The 22,252-nt window shown below is 42.0% G+C and overlaps 1 protein-coding gene across 5 annotated transcripts in view; it reads right to left on the bottom strand.

The window, feature by feature from the left end:
* LOC102310496 (centrosomal protein of 128 kDa) overlaps positions 1–22,159 on the bottom strand; it is a 45,048-nt gene extending 22,889 nt beyond the window's left edge. The window contains exons 1-16 of one of the 5 annotated variants that reach the window (XM_042218687.1): positions 21,245–22,159; positions 20,444–20,530; positions 19,552–19,672; positions 19,281–19,399; positions 16,334–16,434; positions 15,365–15,437; positions 14,651–14,773; positions 12,009–12,095; positions 11,443–11,517; positions 11,131–11,278; positions 8,722–8,861; positions 7,452–7,523; positions 7,044–7,229; positions 3,433–3,621; positions 2,711–3,172; positions 894–1,058 (exon numbers count right to left, since the gene is read on the bottom strand). In XM_042218687.1, coding sequence (XP_042074621.1) covers positions 894–1,058; positions 2,711–3,172; positions 3,433–3,621; positions 7,044–7,229; positions 7,452–7,523; positions 8,722–8,861; positions 11,131–11,278; positions 11,443–11,517; positions 12,009–12,095; positions 14,651–14,773; positions 15,365–15,437; positions 16,334–16,434; positions 19,281–19,399; positions 19,552–19,672; positions 20,444–20,530; positions 21,245–21,406 — 2,310 coding nt within the window. In that variant the 5' untranslated portion in view covers positions 21,407–22,159. The remainder of the gene's footprint in view (positions 1–893; positions 1,059–2,710; positions 3,173–3,432; positions 3,622–7,043; positions 7,230–7,451; positions 7,524–8,721; positions 8,862–11,130; positions 11,279–11,442; positions 11,518–12,008; positions 12,096–14,650; positions 14,774–15,364; positions 15,438–16,333; positions 16,435–19,280; positions 19,400–19,551; positions 19,673–20,443; positions 20,531–21,244) is intronic. The other 4 variants (XM_042218684.1, XM_042218685.1, XM_014332023.2 and 1 more) reach the window with 4 other exon arrangements.
* Between the last annotated feature and the right edge of the window lie 93 nt (positions 22,160–22,252).

Here is a 22,252-nt window from a genome sequence, read left to right as displayed (position 1 = left end):
TGATAAAGACTCTTTAAAATAGTGCTGATTTGGCACCACTTAACCCCTGGAACTCTTCTTATGTTTGGATTATCTGTCCTGAACACCTGAACAGTGGAAAGTCGAAGCCTGATGGGCTCAGATTTTACCATCTGACTAAATGATACACACACGTTAAACAGCTGGATTGAAATCACTCAGCGGGAAAGTTAGAAGCAGCACAGTGTCTCTCTCACAAACTGAACTCAGCCTCAGTGCTGCTGGAAGGTGTGCCTCACTCTGAGCTAAAGCAAGAATTCCCACAGTTGGGAATTTGAAAAAGAATCACGAAAAAGGGAATGAAATGTTGCAGCACTGAGTTATACTTTTAAGCGTTATTATCGCTGCTGGAGAGCAATGGGTGTAAGAGCTCCGTCTATAGATAACAGTACTGTCTATAGATATTCCCTGCAGCCACTTTTTGGGGAAGAATCTTGCGAAAAAGGTTATAAAAAGTCACCAATTCTTGGGGAAAAGTGCTGATGATGATGATCTCTGCTGAGAGTGAGAGCGCCGACATGTAGAAAATAATCCCATTTCTAAACAGTTAATGCAATAATTTTGTTAAACCCTGTGAACCAAAGGTGAAAGGCTGCACCTGAGTCATATTTGATTTAAAATCCACTGTGGTGGTGTACAGAGGTTAAATCGTGTCAGTGTCCAGAAACGTATGGACCTAACTGCAACAGCAACCAGTTTCTGTCACGCAGTCGCTGACTGCTTGCTCATAGCCAAATGTCTTGTGTTTCTATCAAGCAACAAATATCATATATTCCTAAAACGTAACATCTGCACAGACACACACATATTAACAACTGGCCCGTAATATTAACCGAAGAATTTGGAAAAAGCACGCCCAAAGAGGCCAGGCTTACTTTGTCTTCCACTTCCTGTTTGAGTAGCTGGTATTTTCTGTGGAGAAGTGCGTGCGCCTCCTCTTTTGTGCTCAGCTGTGCTGCCAGCTTATCACATTCATCCTTCATCCTGTCCAACTTGATGCGCAGCGCCCCACACAGCTCTTTGTCTGACGCTGCATCTGCCTAGAAGAGAGTGGATGTTTTTAATGCCATGATACACAGGTAATATGTCGAGATCATAAACACGGGCGGTTTATCCGGGGCAAAAATTATCAACGCTAAACAGGTAGCAGTTCTGGGAATACCATGAGTAAACAGAACAGATACAAGTTCTCATGTCACTGATTTGAACCCAGATTTAATTTATGTGCCAAATTTATCAGTGGATCCAAACATCTTAAGTCAGTTCTTGCAAGTAAAAGCTGATTTCACAATACAACGTGACATTATGTGCTGCAAAGCCAGAGAACATCAAGTAACAGGTCAAGAGAACGAATAACGAGTCCTGCTCAAGCTCGCAAAGGCAAGCCTCAGATTTTAGCTTTCTATATATAATAATAACATAATAACTACACAGGATACAGTAAAGTGGAATGAATGACAATTACTCAGGACCGGGAGTGACACAAACAGAGGAAAAAATGGAAAAACATTAAAAGCAAATAAATTCTAAGTGGAGGGAAGCAGAAGGAGAGCGATTAAGACAGAGCGAGGCAGGGGAGAGGGAGAGGAGGAGAAATCATGAGTAAGAGGACAAGGACATGGAAATGTGAATATTTTAAGCCATTTCTGACAGTTGACTGTGTCATAACTGTAATACAGGCTTCTGGCTATGATACGTGAATATTGGGTGGGCTTCTGAGGGACATCTGCCGCCCCTGTAGGCTCATATTTAAAAACATTCCAGCAAACGCCCTTGTCCTTACCGCACTTGGAAATGGCACCATTACAATGAGCTATGTCAGATATTAATGCCATTCAGCGCAACTAATGGGCTAAACTCAGCCATATCAGGGAGGACCATGCCCCTTAAGAAACAATGTACCCGGGAGGGCTCATCTTTGGAGATACTGAAGGTGGGAGGGGGGTGTGGGTGCAGTGGGACCGAGTCAAGTGAAGCTCCTATCTCCAACAGTGCCTTGATGAGACTTTAGGGGGTCTGATATCTGGGTTTTTAAATATTCACGCTTGGAGCTGTAGAATGGCCCCACAGAGCCACAGGGCACCACACACCATTAAAAGCTCAGCTATCCTCGATTCACCAGTACTCAGAGGACAGGGTCACGACCAATGAAGAAAATTACGCTAAATGAGAATTTAGTCTGTGTCTCACTGGGTCGGAAATATACCAGATGTTTAGCTGCTGGGGTACGTTACCCTGCACTGAATTTGTAGAAATGCCAATTAAAGTTTGGCGCCCTGTGATCCATGCCTGGGTAGGGACACCTTGAACATCTGAAAAGGTTTGACAAAATAAAAGCATTTGATGCAGTTTTTAGAGTTTAGCTTTGATGAGGAATATTTAAAAAGAGAGAATTCTTGGATTTGGAGAATAAATAGCTACAGCGAGCAGCTTAGCCCAGAACAAAGACTAAAAAGAGCAAGAAGAGTTTTGTTCAAAGTTAATAATGTATTTCTTGTATTTTGCTTAATCCTCAAAAAAAGCCTGAAGATTATGTGTCAGATTATTTCTGGGCTGTTAACAGTTACCACACAGCTACCTGACACTCATGTAAATAATGCCTCTGGATTTTTTCACTCTTGCTGATACCAGTGATTATACTAAGCTATCCATTTCCACATTAGCTGTACAACATCTTAATGATCACAGCTACCTTCAGCTCTCTCATTTGTGCCTGTGTTTCGTCTCGCTCCTGACAGCAGACCTGTAGCATGTCCTGCACTTCACGAGCCTTCTTTGCATTGCTGTCCTCCAATGTGGCCTTCAAGCCGTCTAGCTCCTTCTGATGCACCTCTCTCTCGAGCTGCAGCTGCTTGCTGAGCACAGTCCGTTCTTCCTGTAGCGCTGTCAGCTTGGCCTGAAGCTCTGATGTGCTCTTTTGGAGCTCCTTCCTGCAGTTCTCCTCTTCAGACAACCGCTGGGCGAGCTGGGCGTGGGCTGCAGTCATCTGCTTCAGGGCAGCCTGGAGCTCAGCATGTGCGTCCTGGTCCCTCTGAAAACGGCGAGCTTGGGTGTCAGCTTGTTCTTGCAGCCTCTGGTTCTCTTCTTTCAGTCTTGCTCGGACGGCGGCCTGACGCCGAGTCTCATCCTCGAGGGTGGCTGAGGCCTCCCTCACCTGGGGTTGGGAGTCCTGTTAGGATCTTATCACAGCTCTTTAATGACTCTAATGCAACATCTTATATGGATTTTTGGATTTTACATGAAAAATAAAAAACAAATAAGCAATTAAAAAGGAATTACTCAGATTACTCGATTGAGATTTTTCAATAAAATCCCTGCAGTGCTAGACATTTGAAAACACTGCTGCATATTTTAAAATCCTAGTAATTAAAATAATAAAGAAGGAGAAATCTATCTGGGTGTTGGACCCCACACCTCCCGGATTTCCTGCTGCAGTGACAACTGGCGCTGGTGTGTCTCCGACAGCTCCACGTCCTTGCGGTGGAGCTCCTCTTCACGTTGGGCCAAGCGGCCTAGGATTTCAGCGAGCTCCCTGCGGGCTGCTTCAGTCTGCTGGCTCAGCGCCTTCAGCTGGGCTTGAGAGTTTTCCTTTTCCCTGGCTGCCTGGAGGGAGAGAGAGAGCGGGAGCAATAAAGAGAACGAGCCGGGTAGAGGAAGAGAAAAAAAAGATGAATGAAGAATGACAAATGAAGAAGAGGAGGGAGATGGTGTACAAAGAAGAGCTCTGACAATGATGATGAGTGCATGAGAAAGAGTGACAGAGAGACGGAGCGGGGGGAAACATATGCAGTACCAGCTCCTGCACTGATAGGAAAATGCTTGCACTCAGCTTCTCGATAAGGGACAATGGTCAGGTCTGCTCAAGGCAGATTGCTTCTAATACTCCGGCTTTGACTGGAATTTGCAGAGACTTTGCAGCAGCTCAGAGCCTAATCATTTAATTGAGCACTTGATTCTCTCCCCTAATTCATTAAGAGGGCAAAAATGATTTTGTAATTAATTCGCATCACGTCGAGTGTGCCAGGTGGGAGTCGGTCTGACTGTCTGTCTGTGAGGCACAAGGTGCTGACTGCCAGCTTGGAGGTGACTCCTTCAGTCCGAATGGGATGGGAATCGATGGGGGGTGACGTCTAAGCTAATAACAATAGACGGGCGTTAATTATTTAACGAAACACGACCACTTTAACATACCAAGCAACGGTAATCTATTTGTGGTCATGGCGGGTGAATTCAAAATGCATTATTCAAAAGTTTAAATTGGACGATGACACAAAGTCGTCCTCTATGACACGAAGACAAAATGAAGGATGAATGAACACGAACAAAGAGAGGAGTCAGGGATGCAGTGATTCTGATGTTTATGCTTTTCCTGATTTCTTTGTCTTATAAATATTGTTACAATGGAGGATGCTCATATTAATGTCACCAGACTTTCAAATGATGTACTTGTAATCCCTAAGAGGTCAAATTTCTGGTGTCAGACTGCGATTAACATCCTTTCACATTCAGTTTTTTCTACTCCTCCTTCTCCTTGATGTCACTAAGCACTGTATCAAGGCCCAGTAAAAGGTAAATAAGGAGTATTTTGGCAAAGCTACTTTAGTGAGCCCAAAAATAAAAGGTTTATATAAATTCACTTCATTCAATGAAGTGGCTCAGCCAATCACATGGCAGAAACTCGGGGCATTTTGGCACGTAAACATGGTCATCACAGCCGAGTCAGGGAATAGGGGAGAAAGGTGATTTAAGGGACTTTGAAACGTGGCAAAGCTGTGGTCTGAGAGTTTGAGTAACTGCTGATCTGCTGGGATTTTTCTTGCACAACCATCTCAAGGGTTTATAGAGAATGGCCCAAAAAAGAGAAAATATCCAGCGAGAGGCGGTTCTCTGGGCAAAAATGCTTGTCGATGCCAGAAGTCAGAGGAGAATGACCAGCATCAACTCCACTTTAAACTCCACAGCCTGCCTCAGTGGTGTTGCTGAATGTGTCCGTGCCTTTAGGACCACAGTGTACCGATCCTCTCACAAAGATGCCACAAAGTTCAAATAATCTCTGGGTTCTGGAACATGACAGTGAGTTCACTGTACTCAAATGGCCTCCACAGCTGCCACATGTGAATCCAGTTGAGCACCTTTGAGATGTGGTGGAACGGAAAATTCACGCAATAAATGCAGCTGAAAAGAAGCTGCAGGAACTGTGTGATGCATTAAAATCTGTGAGGAATGTTTCCAGCACCCTGCTATATCATGTAGCCATGAAGCATTAAGCTGAGTCTGAAGACAAACAAAGGATCCAGGTGAGGTATACCCAATGAACTGTCTGGTGGTTACACGTTTTCTTGTCTACAAGCAGCATCTATCACAATCAAGCCTCTTATGAGGATTTACAATTGAAATTTGGGACAGGAAGCTGATAACATCACACCATTAGCATGTTCTTGATTACATTTGCTCACCTTACACTTTACAAACACTTACATATTCAGGCTCCTCAGGTGCTCAATGACCTCTGGGGTCTGGGCTTTGTAACACATGGATCATACAGTGGGAATTGTGTCATTATGCAAATCATTAACTGGACAAATACTTCCTGTTTGTGCTGGATTTTGGCTCACAGGGCTTCATACTCCTGTTGTAATGTTCTGTCTATATTCAGATTGTGCTTTTTGTTGACTCCTGTATATTTGCTTTAAAAGTCCATCTAGATACAAGAATTATCTCAGATTAATTAATTAATTGCAATACAAACTTCCCAAATATGTTACAACAAACATTTAAACAAAATAAACACATTTTACAACACAGCTAGAAACACAAAGTTGCTAACAAACATGAAACATCAGGAAAACAGGACAGCCTGTAACTAGTTTTGTGGTGTCCATAACGTCCACATTAGTTGCCAGTATTATGTATGTAACTGTAGCCTTCCACCATCCAACCACGTATCCCGACCTCACTGAGCAGCACAGCTACAGTTTTGTTTCTCTCCGCTGCCCGAGGCGTCACTACTGAAGCTGATAACTGCATTTTAGTACAGACATTATTGATCACTTCACTTTTCACAACACACCAACAAAGTCACAGAAGTTGTGCGTGAGCCAGACTCTGCTGCTAAGACAAAGCAACAAAGAGGCTTGGTTCTAGCTAACAGTGCTGCCAGCTGTAACACAGCCTGTACCTGCAGCAGCAGCAGAGGTGGAGCATTTAAGACACAACTGCCGCTAATGCTGAATTTATGCTGCAGTTTCCCACCAGATCCAGCTAGATTTCCCACAGTGAACCTTTGGCGGTTCACCTGAGAGCTCTCACTTTGATCAATTATAAACCGAAAGCACTACCAGAGCCAACAGAGCAAAGTGGTTTTAGCAGTCCTGGTTTAACTTGCGCTAATACACATTAAAAGCTAACCGGTGGCACGATCTTGTACACAGTACAATGTATTCTGTACGTACAACGCTTTTTTCATGTTTCATTGCAAAAATGAAAGGCTCTCACGTGGTTTTAGAGTTAAAAGAACACATTAATATGAACCTAGGCTGGACATTCACACATGATTCATGAAAAATGTTGTTTTGCAGAAGCAATCAAGTGATTCAGCACTCTGCAGCCGTAAGGTTATTCGACCCACAGTGGGTGGATTAAAGAAAACAGCCAAAATCAATGCAGTGGATGCTGAGATATTTAGATTTTCTGGCCCTTAATACGGGTCAAGCTCTTAACGCTGACATTTCCCATAATGTCACTCATTAGCACCTTTCATTAGACCCCGGCTGAGTCCAAATCAGGAGAGCGAAGCGCTGCTTGAGATAAGGAAACCAATTTTGATGTGTAAAATTGGAAGAGTGCCCATTTTGAAAAGAGCAAAGATGTAGTTTTACAGACAGGGCAGATCAGTTCACTGGAATCAATGACGTTTTAAGATTCTTGCTTTTTATTTCAGCGCTGAAAGTCAACATTAACAGGATCAGCTGCTTCTGTGAGCTGTGTCCAAAAAAACTGTTATGAAAGCATCTGCTTCAACCAACCTGTGAGGCCTTGTCAGTATGAAGTTGAGCCCGAGCCCTCGCCTCCTCCAGCTCCTTCTGCAGTCTCCTGCACTTTGCCCTCCACTGGCGCACAGCCTCTTGGGCTCTGGTCTTCAATTCATCTCTGCTCCTTGTGCTCTCGAGGAGTAATGCCTCCGTCTCTCTCCTCTCTGCTTGCCCTCGGCTCTGAAAGGAAGACTGAATTTATGAATAAAATGTGTATTCATCCTTTAGAATACAAAATCGTGTGCAACTATTCCCATACAAGAAGAATCTCAAGCATCTTATTACCACAGGATTAGTTTATTCACATCTTAATATTAAATTCTGATAAAGTTGTGGCTTAGAATAAAGAGGTAAACATCATGTGATTGTACTTCAGTATAAAAGGTTGATTATTTAAGCGACCTGTATGTCCCTCAGCTGTTCCAGCATTCGCTGCTGCTGTTGTTCTCGCACCGCCAGGTCTGACGATAATTCCTTGTATATATAGAAAAGAAAGGTCAAGGTGTGTGTCTCTGTGGAGCAGAGAATTGCATTTTAGATTATTTCAGTGAGTGACTATTGCTAGTGTGGGTGGGGGTTGGGGAAGCAGGAAAAAGGGAGAGTGGAATAATGGGTTTATGCTGGGTAGGAAAAAAGAAAAAGGAGGAGAGAAGCAAAGAAAAAAAGGTGTGATATATTTAGAGTAAAGAATAAAGGGTTGGCATGACAGAGCTAAGAAAGAGACAAAAGACAAAGACAGAGAGAGGTCAGCGGGTGTTTACACGCTACGTACAATTGGATTATCTACATCGCTGGTCTGAAAAGTAATCTAAAAGAAGAGTTGCTCTGGATTAACGTAATATCCACAAGAAAATCACAATCTCTTTGAAGTTGCAAGTTTGAAGTGGAAAGCAAGGGTAAATAAGGTAACCCTGTTGCCGTTTAGGCGTTTATACTGAATAAGGCTGTCAGTTAGGAGTAATTAGTCATACACTGATTAGTCATAGACCTATTAGACTGTATATAAATTCAGCCACTGAAAAATTGAATCTTCCATCCCATTCTCCTCATTTTTCTCATTTACCACTAAAAATGAAACACTTCCAACGTCTATTTCGATTTAGACATAAAAACGGCACGAGACGCCCCAGGTGATACATGCAAACACCCGCATATTCTCTCAGCACCTACTCTGCAATAGGGGAAGTGTGGGTGTTTAAACACATTTTCAGTAAAAGAAACATCAGAGATTAGAGAAATGTGCCAATGCTTGAAGTGCAGCTATTTCTACTAACAATTTATTGATACCAACTTTGCAAGGAATTGCAATACTCTTTTTTTCCCTCCTTCTTCTTACATCTTGTTTCAGTGATGGGAGTGACACATTGCACCAGTTTGAGAAGGATAAATGACTGCCTGTTGACTCCTGATCTATTCCAAATGTCGCTTCATCTGACGATATAAAAGGGATCAAGGGGTATGGAGCAGGCAGGGGATGCGACCGTGGAGGAGAAGCAACAGACCCACATACATAACCTCAGCACGGGGTGGAGACAGCAGCATGGGCAGAATCAAAAGCATGCTTGTGATGTGTTCGTTTGAACTCCAGCTGAGACTTCTTTAGTCTTTGGAGTAAGACGACCCGAGAAATGCACCGTCTTTCTTTTTTGAACCACCTGTGACTCGCACACACCTTCAACTGTAAGCTGAGCTGGACCCTCTCCCTCTCTTTACAGTCCAGAGCCCTCTTCAGTTCTTCGACTTCACCACGGACCGAGGCTTTGCACAGCTGAACACGCAGTTCTGCCACTTCCTTTTCCAGGTCTGAGCGATCTATTGACACATGCACACCGCTATCAGCAGACGTACATCCAGAGTGCTGTTACTGCACGGTGGAAACAAAATATAAAAAAAGTGGAACAAGAATGACAATCAACAGGTAAGCTACAGCATCAGGTTTTTGGGTTTATTTTTTAAGGGAAACGTAATAAGATTCACTCTCAGTTTATTTTCAGAATTCTTTTGCAAACTGTCCTTCAGCAACAGCTGGTCCCCCCAGGTGCCACACAGCGTGGTCCCACTGCTCCTAGAGCTCACAATGGGTATAATGCCGTGGATGATATTCTCTACATGGGTCACTAAAGTTAAAGACTTGGTCACTTTGGTCACCGACCAAACATCTGGCGAACAGAATACAAAAGTAGTGAAAAGTTCTGCGACTCATGAAGGATTCTCCACAACTTAAGTACTGATTTGCAGAAGCACGCTATGAGGATTTAATGAAGTTATTATAAACTAAGATAAGATAAGATAAGATAAGATAAGATAAGATAAGATAAGATAAGATAAGATAAGATAAGATAACTCTTTATTGTCATTGCATAGTCATACATAGTACAGTAGTACAATGAAATTGGAAAAAACTGTCCTACGTCGGCACTACATATAACACAACAAGTGTTAAACTAAGAAATAATCTTTCACTCAACCTAATACTAAACAGCACAAACCCCTTACATAACCTAACCTTCTAGAAAACGTGAGACACTTAAAGAATCTCTCATTTTGGAGCTTTCACTGCCTTTAAAGACACTTTGATGTCCTAAAATCAATGTTGCAAAAAAAACCAGAGACGCACAGAGTTGGATTTTCAATATTTTTCTCAAATATACACTCAATTTTTTCTCCTTTCATGGTAATAAATCTTTGATATTCTGTGTAGTTCAAACCAATTCTCAGTCCTCTCACCAACGTTTAAGTTTTCCTTTCACCAGCTTGTTTCTTGCTGGCACTGAAGCCTTTTTACTTTGCTCTGCATTAACCAATCAAACCTTCAAGACAGAAACACAAAAACACGACACGAGGATAACGGGGGATGTAAGATAAGCTTCTAACTTTATTTTTATTCTTGAACTCAACTAGAGTAGTTTTACACTTTGCATGATTTACTGTTAAATATAAAAAATACTGTTCTTAATCTTTTATTGGGCTGCCTCTGTGTCCATCCTCTCTATGAAACACACAGTTTTAAGCCCCAGTCAAACACGCCTACAGACTGGTCTGCAACCACCTCGCAACCTCTGGTCATGAGAGAAAAATGTGTATTCCTGCTTGCAAATTGTTCCTGGAGGTTGGTGGCAGCTTGTGTGAGTGGTGCTACAGCACCACTCATGCAGCTCTAGAGACGGGTCAGTGACTCCCTGGTAACCACCAGTTGCTAGGGAGAAGTGCATATTTCCTGCACAGTTGGCAAGAGGTTGCACGAGATTGCAAAAAATGTCATGTTAGAATGGTTGCACCAAAAACGTCCTGGAGACTTGTCTGCAAACACGCAGAAACTTCTTTCAAAGGAGTGGAACTGAAAAGTGCAACGCAAATTGTGAAAGCAATCACAAAAACGTGCAGCGCCCTCTTTGCACAACAACTGATTTCCCCTGGCAACAGCCTGCAACCCCTTTCCAGACATTCAGGGAGTACACAGTTGTTGATAGTGATAGGACCCTGCTCCTGTGGTCACTGACCGCCCTCTAGGCCTGTGTGACTGAGGCTTTAGCTCCTCTTTCTTCTGATTCGCAGCCCCCCCTAAAAACAGCAGAGCCATCATGAGTAAAAAAAGCCTAGTTAAGTATAGATCGACTGGAAGCCCAAGATTTTGGCTGGTAGAGATGATCTACACACAATGACGTTATTATTTGAAAATGTTTAAAACGAGCATCCACGTGACAGATAAATCATCCCACGGTTTAAAAATTTCAGTATATCTTGTGAACACATTGTGAATGAATGTAAGTCCACACTCAAGTTTTCACAGTGAGCAGGCTGCATTTTTTGTTTTGCTCTGTTGTCTTGCGTCACCTTCTCTGCATTTCATTTCTGCTGCTCGCTTGTAACTGTGCTGTTTTGCTGTGTTTTACTGAGTATTGAGCAAAAGAAGGAAACAGAGCTGTCGGTGTTTCATTTCACAACTCTGTACATTTAAAACCCGAAACTTGTCATCCTAAAAAACAAAATCTTAGCATCCATTTCCACTGGCACAGCAATCTTTAAAACCATCCATTTAACTTGCATCCATACACCCTCTTCTCCCCTGACAACCGAATACCTGGCCCTTGCAGCCCACCTCTTCCACCATCCTTGTCAGCATAGCTGCCATGTGGCTGAGCACTGGGCCGAGAAGTCTCCAGCCGTGCCCTCTCATGCCCCGTCTTCTCCTCCCTTGTCCTTTGCAGCTCGCAGCGCATGTCCTCCACCTGGGGATCATCAGCCGTGTAAGAAAACGTAGAAAAAAAGACATCCGACTGTCTGACAGCAGGCAGAACAACACTGAAGATTTCCAAAAAGTCTCTTCTCATCTTACTGTTTTGTCTCATGAGCTTTACTGGTTTACATACAATCAGGCAGAGGACAAACAAACCTGTTGAACGAGGGACTCTCTGCTATCTTCTGACTGTTCCAGCAGTCTTCTGGCTCTCTCTAGTTCCTGCCCCATCTGAGGACAGCGAAGCAAAAACAATTTACATGAATTTGAACAGTATCAGGGTTTAATCCAGAAACTTACAGCAGAACGAAACAAAAATCATCAAAAAGAAATTCAATGTTTTAAACTTAACTTTCCTTGCCTGGAAAATAATAGACATATCTGTTCAACAAAAATTCCCAAATAAGAGGAAAATGAACAATCTGTCAAATAAGTACAAATCATAGCCTTCACATTTTGAGCCACAATTAAGTTTTCTATATCAGTAAATAAAAAGTAAACATTATAATTTGTATTACTGCAATTATGAAAACTGTAACATTAAATAGAAAGTTTCAATGTCATTTTCAGCTACAATGCAATAATAAAGTCTCTGCATGCCTTATTTAAAACGATCGTTGAAGCAGTACGGCAAAAACTGAAACCAAGATTCTCGAAGGCGTTTAGATCATCCCAAATTTTCTCTAATGCAAAAACGCTCCTTTAACACTCAGTTTCTTTACCTTGGATTTCTCCCTGTCTGCTTTGAGCAGCCTGGCTGCCATCTTCTCCGCTCTTTCACTGGCTCCAATTTGGCATCTCCCTAAAGTCTAAAACACACAAACAAAATTCCATGCAGGAAACACCGTGTATTATTGTGAGACACTATAAAGATGACACATGAGAAGTGCTATTGCATCACAGTATCCCCTGCCCTCCCCCCATCATCATCGCCTTTTTCTTGGAACGAGATACTGGCACCATGGTGGATTTGTACAAGAGCTTAGATCCCACTCCATCCCACTCACTCTAAGCGGGCTGTGGTGATGAATTACCGGCTGCTAGCAATAACATCTACCCAAGTGACTCATCATCTATTTGATTCACATCACAGCGGGCCCATCGGTGGGGAATAAATGTGCCCTCTGCTCTCCCTCCTCTCCTGCTCTTTAGTAGTGAAAGAGATTATTTTCCTCTTCATTTCCTCATGCTTGTTTATTTACCCTTAATTTTTGGGCAAATGCATTATTTCCCATCGCCCTGGGCCCCGCTGGTGTCCCATTAGGGCACGACAGAGGAGAGGGATGCAAATGAATTGGTAGCTACCATCACTACACAGCGTGTTGAAAAACTCTTGCTCACACAGGTTATCAGTCTGGATACACAGCGCCCCTCTGTGGTTCACCGGTAAAATACAACAGACGTGACAGATTGGGAGAAGATACAGATGAACCAAGAAATATCATTAAGCGGCATTTTGCTGATGATCTATAATGTGGAGGGTTTGTGTGGTTAAATGTAAAGTAGCAATAGAAATGAGTAATAACACAAGATAATGCGCATCAAGCTACATCACTAAAGTGCACCTAATGACAGCGCTTTCACAGCCACTTGTGCTTTTAGACAAATCACGTCTTGACAACGATCGTGATTGGCATTAAATATAAGAAAGCAGCAATTTCTTGCTTAGCAACCATCTGCACTATAACAACGCAATTACTTAGTGTGTTTTATAGTCTCATAAAGCAGAACGAGCTTTAAGAACCTTATAGAATCTGTTATTGAAGGTACAGTAAGCATGAAAGCCACTAGAAACCTCGATGTTTCCCCTGCTCTGTAACTGTATTTGTGAGGGAGAATAACCATCCTTGTATCTAAACCTGTAGAAGCTCACTAATCCCACCAAGTATGCTTATTTTGACTTCCCACAAATTCTGAACGGACAACCTGTTTTTGTTTCTACGGTCCACTATACTTTCACTGTAATATCGCTGTACCACAGATGGCAGCGTTATTATGTTGGGAAAATCCCAGTGTAACAAAAGACTGCCTGAAAGCCCCGCGCTGTTTTGTGGAAGGTGCTACTGACATGCTTTCATCAGCCAAATTTCTGCATATGTGACAAAGAAGGACTAAAGAGAGATTGGAACGTGTAACCTTTCCAACTGATCTCAAAGACTATTTTGGTTAAAGGTGAAACTGCTGATGAGCCCGTCTGCACATAATAAATCTGAATGTCCAGTAAACCTCAAAACATCTATTATATTTTCATTGAGTGTTCACTCTTCTGATGAATTTGAGCTTGTTTTCTTTATGCTGCGCAGCAAAACAAACTCTTCTTTATTTGCGCCTAAAATGCCGTCCAAACTTTTCTAAAGCAGTTTCCCATTCACAGACTTTACCTGGGTAAGCTGCTGAGGTGTATTATTGGTAATCCAAACACATTTGGCACACACTCCTTTCAGCGCTTTTGTATCAGTCTTAAATGGCCTGTATTTATATAGCGCTTTACTAGTCCCTAAGGACCCCAAAGCGCTTCACATATCCAGTCATCCACACATCCACACACTGGTGATGGCAGCTACATTGTAGCCACAGCCACCCTGGGGCGCACTGACAGAGGTCTTAGACAGTCTTAGACAAAAACACCAGCGATTTAACACCGGACAATCCCCTCGCTCTTATTTGGTAAAGAAAGTAGGTCCTTTGCTCCGACCCTTTCCATCTCTTGTTCGCCTGCTGGCTGGCTCGGGGCCAGGTTGTGCTTGTTGCTGTCCTCCATATTAATGCAAATGCTTCCCCAAAACATGGAGCAGAATGATCGCCGTCGTTATCCCTTCTAAACTGCAATGATTGATGAAAAGCTGGACTGAGAAGCAGCTCATTGTGTTTATTATTATTCATTTATTTTCCACAAGTGTTTGTCCAATTAGATATCTGCCAGAGAAACGTACTATTTTGGTAATAATTCCATTCTGAAAGTGTGTGCGCCTCATTTCATGACACACATCTGTGGGAAACACGGACCAACACATTCTTATGCAACGGCAGAAGGAACACGAATAAATATATAATCACATTTGCACGAGGCTTGTATTACTACAGGAACTCTGTGTTGCTGTATAATCTATTGTAGAATTTGCATTTTTAAAATCTTGGATGAATTATAGATATATTTGTGATTAAGATCAACTTTGCTGATCACCAGGTAACACGGATGCCAGTCATAACTTTAATATTCACTTGGCGCTTTTAAGTGTTGTCTCTAATAAATGAATGTGGTCATTAGTTATAGTTAAATCTTTCCACTGAATTCATGTGCCTCCATCTTGCCCCTAGCGATAAGAGCCAGGTGTGGGAGGTGAGTGGCGAGGAGGAGTGTCACCTCCTGCGGCTCGTCAGACGCGGCCGCCCGCTGCTCCGGCCTCCTCTCTCCGCCCGTGCTCCTCTGCTCGCCGTGCATCTCTCTCTCCAGCTCCTGCAGACGCCGCTCCACACGAGACGACACCTACAGACGGCGAGAGAGAGAATGAGCGCTCCTCGGGTCACGCGAACATTCGCGCCGGCGCAGGAATGGCATCAGCGTGCGATAGATGAGAAAACAGGAAATTAAAAGTGCGGATGATAAAAATATCTTTCATAACTGACTGAGTGTATTACATTCGCGTTGCAGCGCCTCCCTGCCTAATCAGGAAGCATCATATCCACCTGTAAAAAGCTTTATCTTGTCACGCCCACAGACAGGATGAGATAAAAAATATTAAACATATTGGGCGTCATGTGGGGCTGTGTATTTGTCACAGTACTGATGGCGCAGTAACAAGCTGTGTGCCTGGAAATTAAAGGGAAATATTTGCTAAAGTTGGAGCACTATGAGCCTACTTTAAAAAAAAAAGAGGAAGCCATTTGTCTTTTGCCATTTTCTATTCCAGAAACTCCAGCTATTTGCATATTCCATGCTTTATACAGCAGCTTTCATCCATCAAAATTTGTGATGCGATGGCCTTAAATTCTGGATGCCTCCGCTTTTCTTTACACATTCACAGAGCCAGAAAGCACACTTGAAGTACTGGCAATGAAATACACAGCCACAACTCACTGAGTCCTGTCTCAGGGAAGCTGTCATGTGCTCTGTGAGGCTTTCCATCGCCCGCCTGGTGTCAATATCAGCCCTACAAAAGAAGGGAAAAAACAAAAACAGACAAATCAAGCTGGCTGAAAATATTTACACTGCAAAACACTGGAAATACTATTCCAGGACCCATAAATGCATTATTTGACAGCACTAAAAAATAATTATGCAGCTTCGGATGCTGAAATACGACGCTGGATCGATTTGCTCTGGTCAGCGGCGCTGGGTAGGAGTGATTTTTAATAACTTCAAAATGTCAAATTCTAATCCGTTTTGACTGCGCGGCGCCGTCTCTTTAAGTTCCCTGTGACACTTTTATCACCTTTTCATTAAGGAGACTTCACAGAGATGGAAACCGTGCTTCTGTTTGCAAACCCCAAGCAAAAAACTTTTTTTATGTTCGGTGCATATGAAAAGTAAAAGATCAATATTCCAACACTGTCTTCCCAGAGCCGAGAACTTAAACTGATGACTCTGTGGGCAGAAGTGAAGAAGAAGAGACTATAAAAGCCTGCTTGCATTCATTGTGGCTTACCAAAACAGTGCGAGATACATAGTAACGCTCTTGGAAACGTATCGCTCTTCAATTTAATAAACTGTAAGAGAGCCGTCTGCTGTTACTAAGCCACATTTGTTTTTCAAAAAACAACCTATTGTAATGACCGTTTTTTCCAGAGGTCAATGCAGTCAGACTGAATACAAATGAGAATAATCGTATTTAGTGTGTCTGAACGACTCTGCAGCTTTTCTAATTTGGCAAAGAGAAACTAGCACCAGTGCTGCTCTGGCTAACGGTTTAATTATGCTACTTGACAACAACAAACCATTATTGGAGATTTGGCCATAAAATGACTTTTGCAGTAACATAAAAACAATAGCTGTCAAATTCAATTGTGAATGTGTTGTGTGAGAAGGTATGAGCTTTTATGTTCAGACTTCAGATACCGGTTCCTCCGGAGGATTTCTCTATCCAGGTCATCAGACAGTCTCTGCTGGTCACAACGCAGATCCCTCATGGACTGGTGCAGGGTATGAATCTGTGTGAGACAGCCACAAACCCACGCTGAATACAAAACGCGAGACACGAGCAGGGCACGGCTGAGCGGCGCTCCACATCGCTGCGTCGTAGAAAACACACTACAGATATCTGAAAGGGAAAAACTAACACAAATGAAAACCCATGTGAATAAAATGATGTTGATGGAAAATGCTGCAGTGAGCGCACTCTCGCTGACAGCGGCTAGAAACACAGCATATTTCTCCCATACTGGCGACTCTTCATTGGCTGCCAGTGAATTTAAAATCCTTCTCTACACATACAAGATCTTAATAATCAGGCCCCATCTTATATTAAGTACCTCGTATCACCATGTTAGAAGAGGTCATGTGGAACCAGTTTGGATTCGGGACACAGACACCGTCTCTACTTTTAAGATTAGGCTTAAAACTTTCCTTTCTGATGAAGCATGTACAGTAGTTAGTGCTGGATCAGGTGACCCTGAGCCCTCCTAGACTGCTGGGTGTTTCCCATGATGCACTCGGTATTTCTTCGTCACTCATGTCTCTGCATTTCATCATTAGTCATTATTAATCTCTGGCTCTGCCCAGTACTGTTTCCTTTATCCCGTCTCTTCCCCTCAACCCCCAGAAGGTTGCGGCAGATGGCCGCCCCTCCCTGCTCCTCCAGTCCCGCCAGAGATTTCTTCCTGTTAACAGGGAGTTTTTCCTTCCCACTGCCAAGTGTTTGCTCATAGGGGACTGTGCTATAGTTCGGGTTTTCTCTCTATTATTCTACAATCCTTACCTTACAATATAAAGTGCCTTGAGCTAACTGTTGTCGTTATTTGGTGCTATAAAAAGACTTAAATTCAACTGAACTGACACATTAGGCCAAAGGTGGCGTAATAAATGTCTTATTTACAGGTGATTGCTGCTGTCCAGTGAAAACATGCAACCACACAGATGCCATATTGGTTCAGAGAGCTGTGCCTCCTGACAATGAAAGTTTCAGGAGGCATTTTGGTTTGTTACAAATACTAGAACTATATTTATTATACAGGATGCAGAGGTAAGTTTACACCATAATCCTCATCTTATATGAACAGTAGCTCAGGTGATAGACCAGTAAGGTGAGCGGTTCAATCTGCTCCAGTCTGCATGCCTTGGGCAAGATATTAACCCCAAATCTCTCTCCGATGCATCCATCAGAGTGTAACTGTGTGTGAGTGTTAGATAGAAGCACTAGAAAAAAGTGTTGTTTTAAGGCAAATTGTGTAAAGCACTTTAAGTGGTCAGCTAGACTAGAAAAGCGTATATAAGAACCAGTCCATTTACCATTAGTAATCATAAACAGTTCAATGATATAATGTTTAAAAAGAGTAATCCAATCCTCCGGCTCCTTTTTGTGTTGTTGGGCCATCAAACTAATGTGATTACTCCCATCACTTAAATAAATTTACAGTCTGATTCTGTGAAACTCTGACTTGGAATAAGAGCTGTAGATGAGTTATTTACTCTCTTATCTTCAGTTCTGCTGTTGATAATCGTCTCTTAACTTTCTCAGTTGGCACTCAACAAACAGGACAGTCTGTCTGAACTCTGCCTCAACCTCCATGTCCCATCAGTGTCATTAAAGAGATTTAACACACATACAGATTAATTAAGGACTAGTTAAGACGATAACACATAAAAGTGACATAGCCGACTGACAAATAATAACCAGCTTTCTCCTACACTATGAAAAATATTCATGCGATTCAAATGTTCATCTATTTTTCTCATTTTTGTTAGCCTCATTTAGTGTCAGACTAATCCCCTGAAATACTGGATTTAGGTTACTGGATTATCATAACTATCCATCTCTCTATCCATCCTCTTAACACTGCTTACCAAGTTCAGCAGATAACCTATTGTTATGTATCAAATGAAAGAGGTTTATTCAAATAGGAGATGATAAATCAGCATATCACCTGATGCTTTCTTTCATTCAAAAAATTAAATAGCAGCAAAAAAGTCTGTCAGGAAAACGTCAGTAGCCACAGTCAGAATCCCTGACCAAGACTTCAGCAGCAGAGACACATCCACAGAACCCGATACTGCATTTATGGGTTGTAATTGAACAGCCAATTTTGCTTAGGAGGTTTCTAATTAAGTTAAATGACCCAGAAGTATTGTTTTGGCAGTCACAGTAAGAGCTGCACAAATTCTACAAAAACTGAATAAAAGTGCTTCAAAGCTTCCTTTATTACCTCCATCAGCAGAGGATACATTACACCATTCTTTAGGAAAGTAGGAGGTCATTCCCATAATCTATAGCGACTGAAAATGATCAACAAATCTGACAAGATAGCACAGCTCATGTATTAAACATGACATCCATGTCCACAACCTGATCCTATGTTTTTAATTTTTATCACACAGCAACAACCACAGTTGAACTCTTACACGACTACAATAAAATTGGCTTCTTGTTGAGCTTTTGCACTGTTAGAAGAACGCAGATTTATAAAAACTTTCTAATTTCAGATTATGAGCTGTATTAACTGATCAAAGTGCCTTTAAGTTCCACTGTTGTTCAGCTGGTAAGAACATGCTGAGGTGGAGTAAGATGTGCATTTTCTAATCTATGTTGTGGATGTTGTACTTTTCAATACAGCAGACATCCGCTGTAACACTGTAAAGGAGTCTAGCGTACACTATCCTCCTCTTTACTTATCAAGTCTCCTTCACACCTTTCCTTGACCCCATGACATTTTCCACTGTGGCCAGTGAAAAGTAACTTTTTTGGACTATACAACATACTCTATGTGGATCTACCCAATATGCCCTCTAGTGGCAATATGCTGAACGTGAATGAAGCACTAGCTGGTCTGTTGTTCCTTACACCGTCTCCTTCCAGGCTTGTTTCCTTGAAGCGAACATTGGCAGATTGAGACCTCCTCCTCCTTCCTGGAGGGCTCGTGTAATCCTTAAGTGGAGAAGTGGGGTAGAAACGCTGGCCTTCTGAAATCACAAGCATACATTTTATCAGAGGTTTGCTTTGCAAACTAACAAACAATATAAACATATAGCAGGAAGTAGAATACTTTCATACTCTGAAAAAGATTTACTAAACAAAACTCGATCACTGGTTCTACTGGTCATTTTTTTCATACCTGATCCTGAGGAAGCTTCCAGGTCGCTGGTATGCAGGGTGGAGGCTGAGGAGCTCCGAACCCCGTTGGATCGCCTCTGTGTCTGCAGCTGGCTGATTGACTCCTCTAGGTTCTCCCTAAGCTGATGCATGAAAAGTATAAATGACTTAGAAGGAGGCAGAGAGACGTTTTTGTTGTTGTTTTTAAGCAAAAATGGGAGTGTCGTATTTGGGGCCCTTTCTTAACATACTTAGAGAGAATGGATTTGACCTCAATGTCAGCATCTGATGATCCATCTCTAACCAGCCATCTCTGACTGCTTAGTGTTGCTACCAAAGGCCCCATGCAGCTGTGTATGATAAATGGGTTCAACTGGCAAACTGACCCCTAAGAAGTCACTCCCCATTTTTCTATTTTTCTGGGGGCTTTTCCTTCTTTTCCATACAGTTTGTCCTTGTTGATTGCCTTATGTATACTGATGTATAATGCTGTCAGCAGAAACTGATCTAATAAACATATAGTTGGCAAAAAATTGGGAGTGTCATTCACTTAAAAAAACCTGAATAAAAAGGCATAAATTAGTGGGTGAAACTGCTAGAATTAAGATGTGCTTTATTTATCACAAACTTTGGGAAATTCTTGTATTATAGTAGCCTTAACATAAAACATACAGCAAAACAGCTTAAATAAAAGACAGCAAAACAAACTAAATAAGGAAAAAAAGGACATCGATCATCAAATTCTAAATAAATAATTTAAAAAAATGAAACTAACTTCAAGTGTAAACTCAAGAAAAAAACCTAAATGGCTCTATAATGTAAAATAGCTAAATAAAGCAGAATAAAACAGCCTTAACATATGTAGTACAGCAATAAAATAAAATAGAAGACATCTAAGAGAACAGGCATCTCACCAGTGCCATGGCTTCAGCCTGGTCGTCTGTGTGCTCCCTGTACTGACCCAGCATCTTGTCTACTTTGGTCAAGTTCCTGCTGGTGTCCTGCCATTAAGACACTTCCAGTTAAAGACTGCTGAAATGTGTTAAGGATTCAAAACAGGCTATGCATACAGAGTTATCCATCCATTCATTCATTTTATTATATATACAAGTGCTTTCATTAGCCGGAAAAAAGCACATGAAAGACAAAAGGATGTCTCTGACACCAGTGGTTGTTTTTTCATTCCCAAACTATGAATGTTAATTATGAATTTATACCAACACTAAATCTTTTGTGGCAAGTTTGACTGGTATCCATTTATTACTCGTGTAAATAGGGAATACATGCCATTTAAGCAGGTTAATTCTCCAAAGAAGAGACACAAAAACAGGAGCACTCTGAATCAGACAAACACAAGGAAGAGCATCACTGCATTATGCTGCCTTCTCACACGGCAATTGATTTTTCTTTTCTTTTCCATAATAACAATTGAACCATAAACTGATGGAAAACCCTACATTTAAAAAGTGTATAAACATCATTTAAATGCAGTAACTAAAGAGTCTGATACTGAAAATTTGCCGAAAAAAGGCCAACAGACCATTGTTCAGTGTGTTCCCAGCCCATGATGAGATGAAACTTATACCTAAGTGATTTGTTATCTCCCAACACCTGACTTGGTCGTATGGTTGGGGACAAACACAGGTGAATGCTTGCAGGTGGACCCTGAACAGATCCACATAGCATGTCTTTTGACGCAAACCTGCGCAAAGTACCTGTAAGGTGTTTGCAAGAGTGCTGATTTTCTCGGAGATGTCTACGGTTCGCCCGTCGACTTCTCTCCCATTGCCTCTGGCCCTCTCCCGGTGGGCTTCGCGCCGCCGTGACCGGTGGTCCGGGGTCCTGTCGCATGAGTCAGAGTCGCTGGATATATCCATACTTTGAGACGAGGAGCGGACACCGTAAACGGCTGACTTCGCAAAGTATGGCGCAGCACTACTTTCATCAGCGGAAAACGCTGTTAAGTGCACCGTTAATCAGATTAAGAACGAAAATGGGATGCCTGTGAACTTTTTTCTTTTCTTTTTTACAATTGATAACTCTGTCACAACACATGGGAGCCGTGTCACCATTGTTTTGACCACACATAAGGAAACAGATATCTGTCAAGGAAACCACGAGAACCAAGGGTATCCTGGCATTGTTGTGGGCGATGCTCCTCTTGGCTAGCAACAAGTGGAAACTCCTGTAAACGTTAGCCAGCTAGCTAACTAAATGTTAGCCAATGAATTTAACCTTGCGATAAGACTACAAAACAAAAACTACAAAGCAGAATCACATGGAATACAAGCGACCGTTAGATGCTAATTAAAGAGAAGAGGTTGAATTCACGCTATGCGGAAGACAGCCATCAGAAGAACAACCCTCAGCTTCTCCGTGCTGTGGCAAGTTGAACTAGCCGCGTCTGAGCAGCAAAACAAACGGACCAGAGCAACTCTGAGGAACGCTGGGAAGTGTAGGCTGCCCATCATGGAGCAGTGTGGGAATTGATTATTTGAGAACTACATTGTCCAAAGGTGTGTTTTTTGCGCCAGTACTGCCGCCCTCGAGGATAGAAAAGAGGAAAAAAAGAAAATTTTGTCCATATGCATACTGAAAACCACAAGGTGGTATTAAAAAAAGAATTGTGTTAAAAACGTATACATTATACTTTAGGTTGTATTAAAATAATAATAGTAATAATAATAATAATAATAATAATAATAAATAGCATTATTATTATT

The sequence above is a fragment of the Haplochromis burtoni genome, unplaced genomic scaffold (genome assembly GCF_018398535.1).
Source record: "Haplochromis burtoni strain Fernald_Lab_line unplaced genomic scaffold, NCSU_Asbu1 Contig_22, whole genome shotgun sequence".
Taxonomy (NCBI): domain Eukaryota; kingdom Metazoa; phylum Chordata; class Actinopteri; order Cichliformes; family Cichlidae; genus Haplochromis; species Haplochromis burtoni.
Note: the sequence above shows the minus strand (reverse complement) of the source record. Positions and strands in the feature narration are given on the sequence as shown.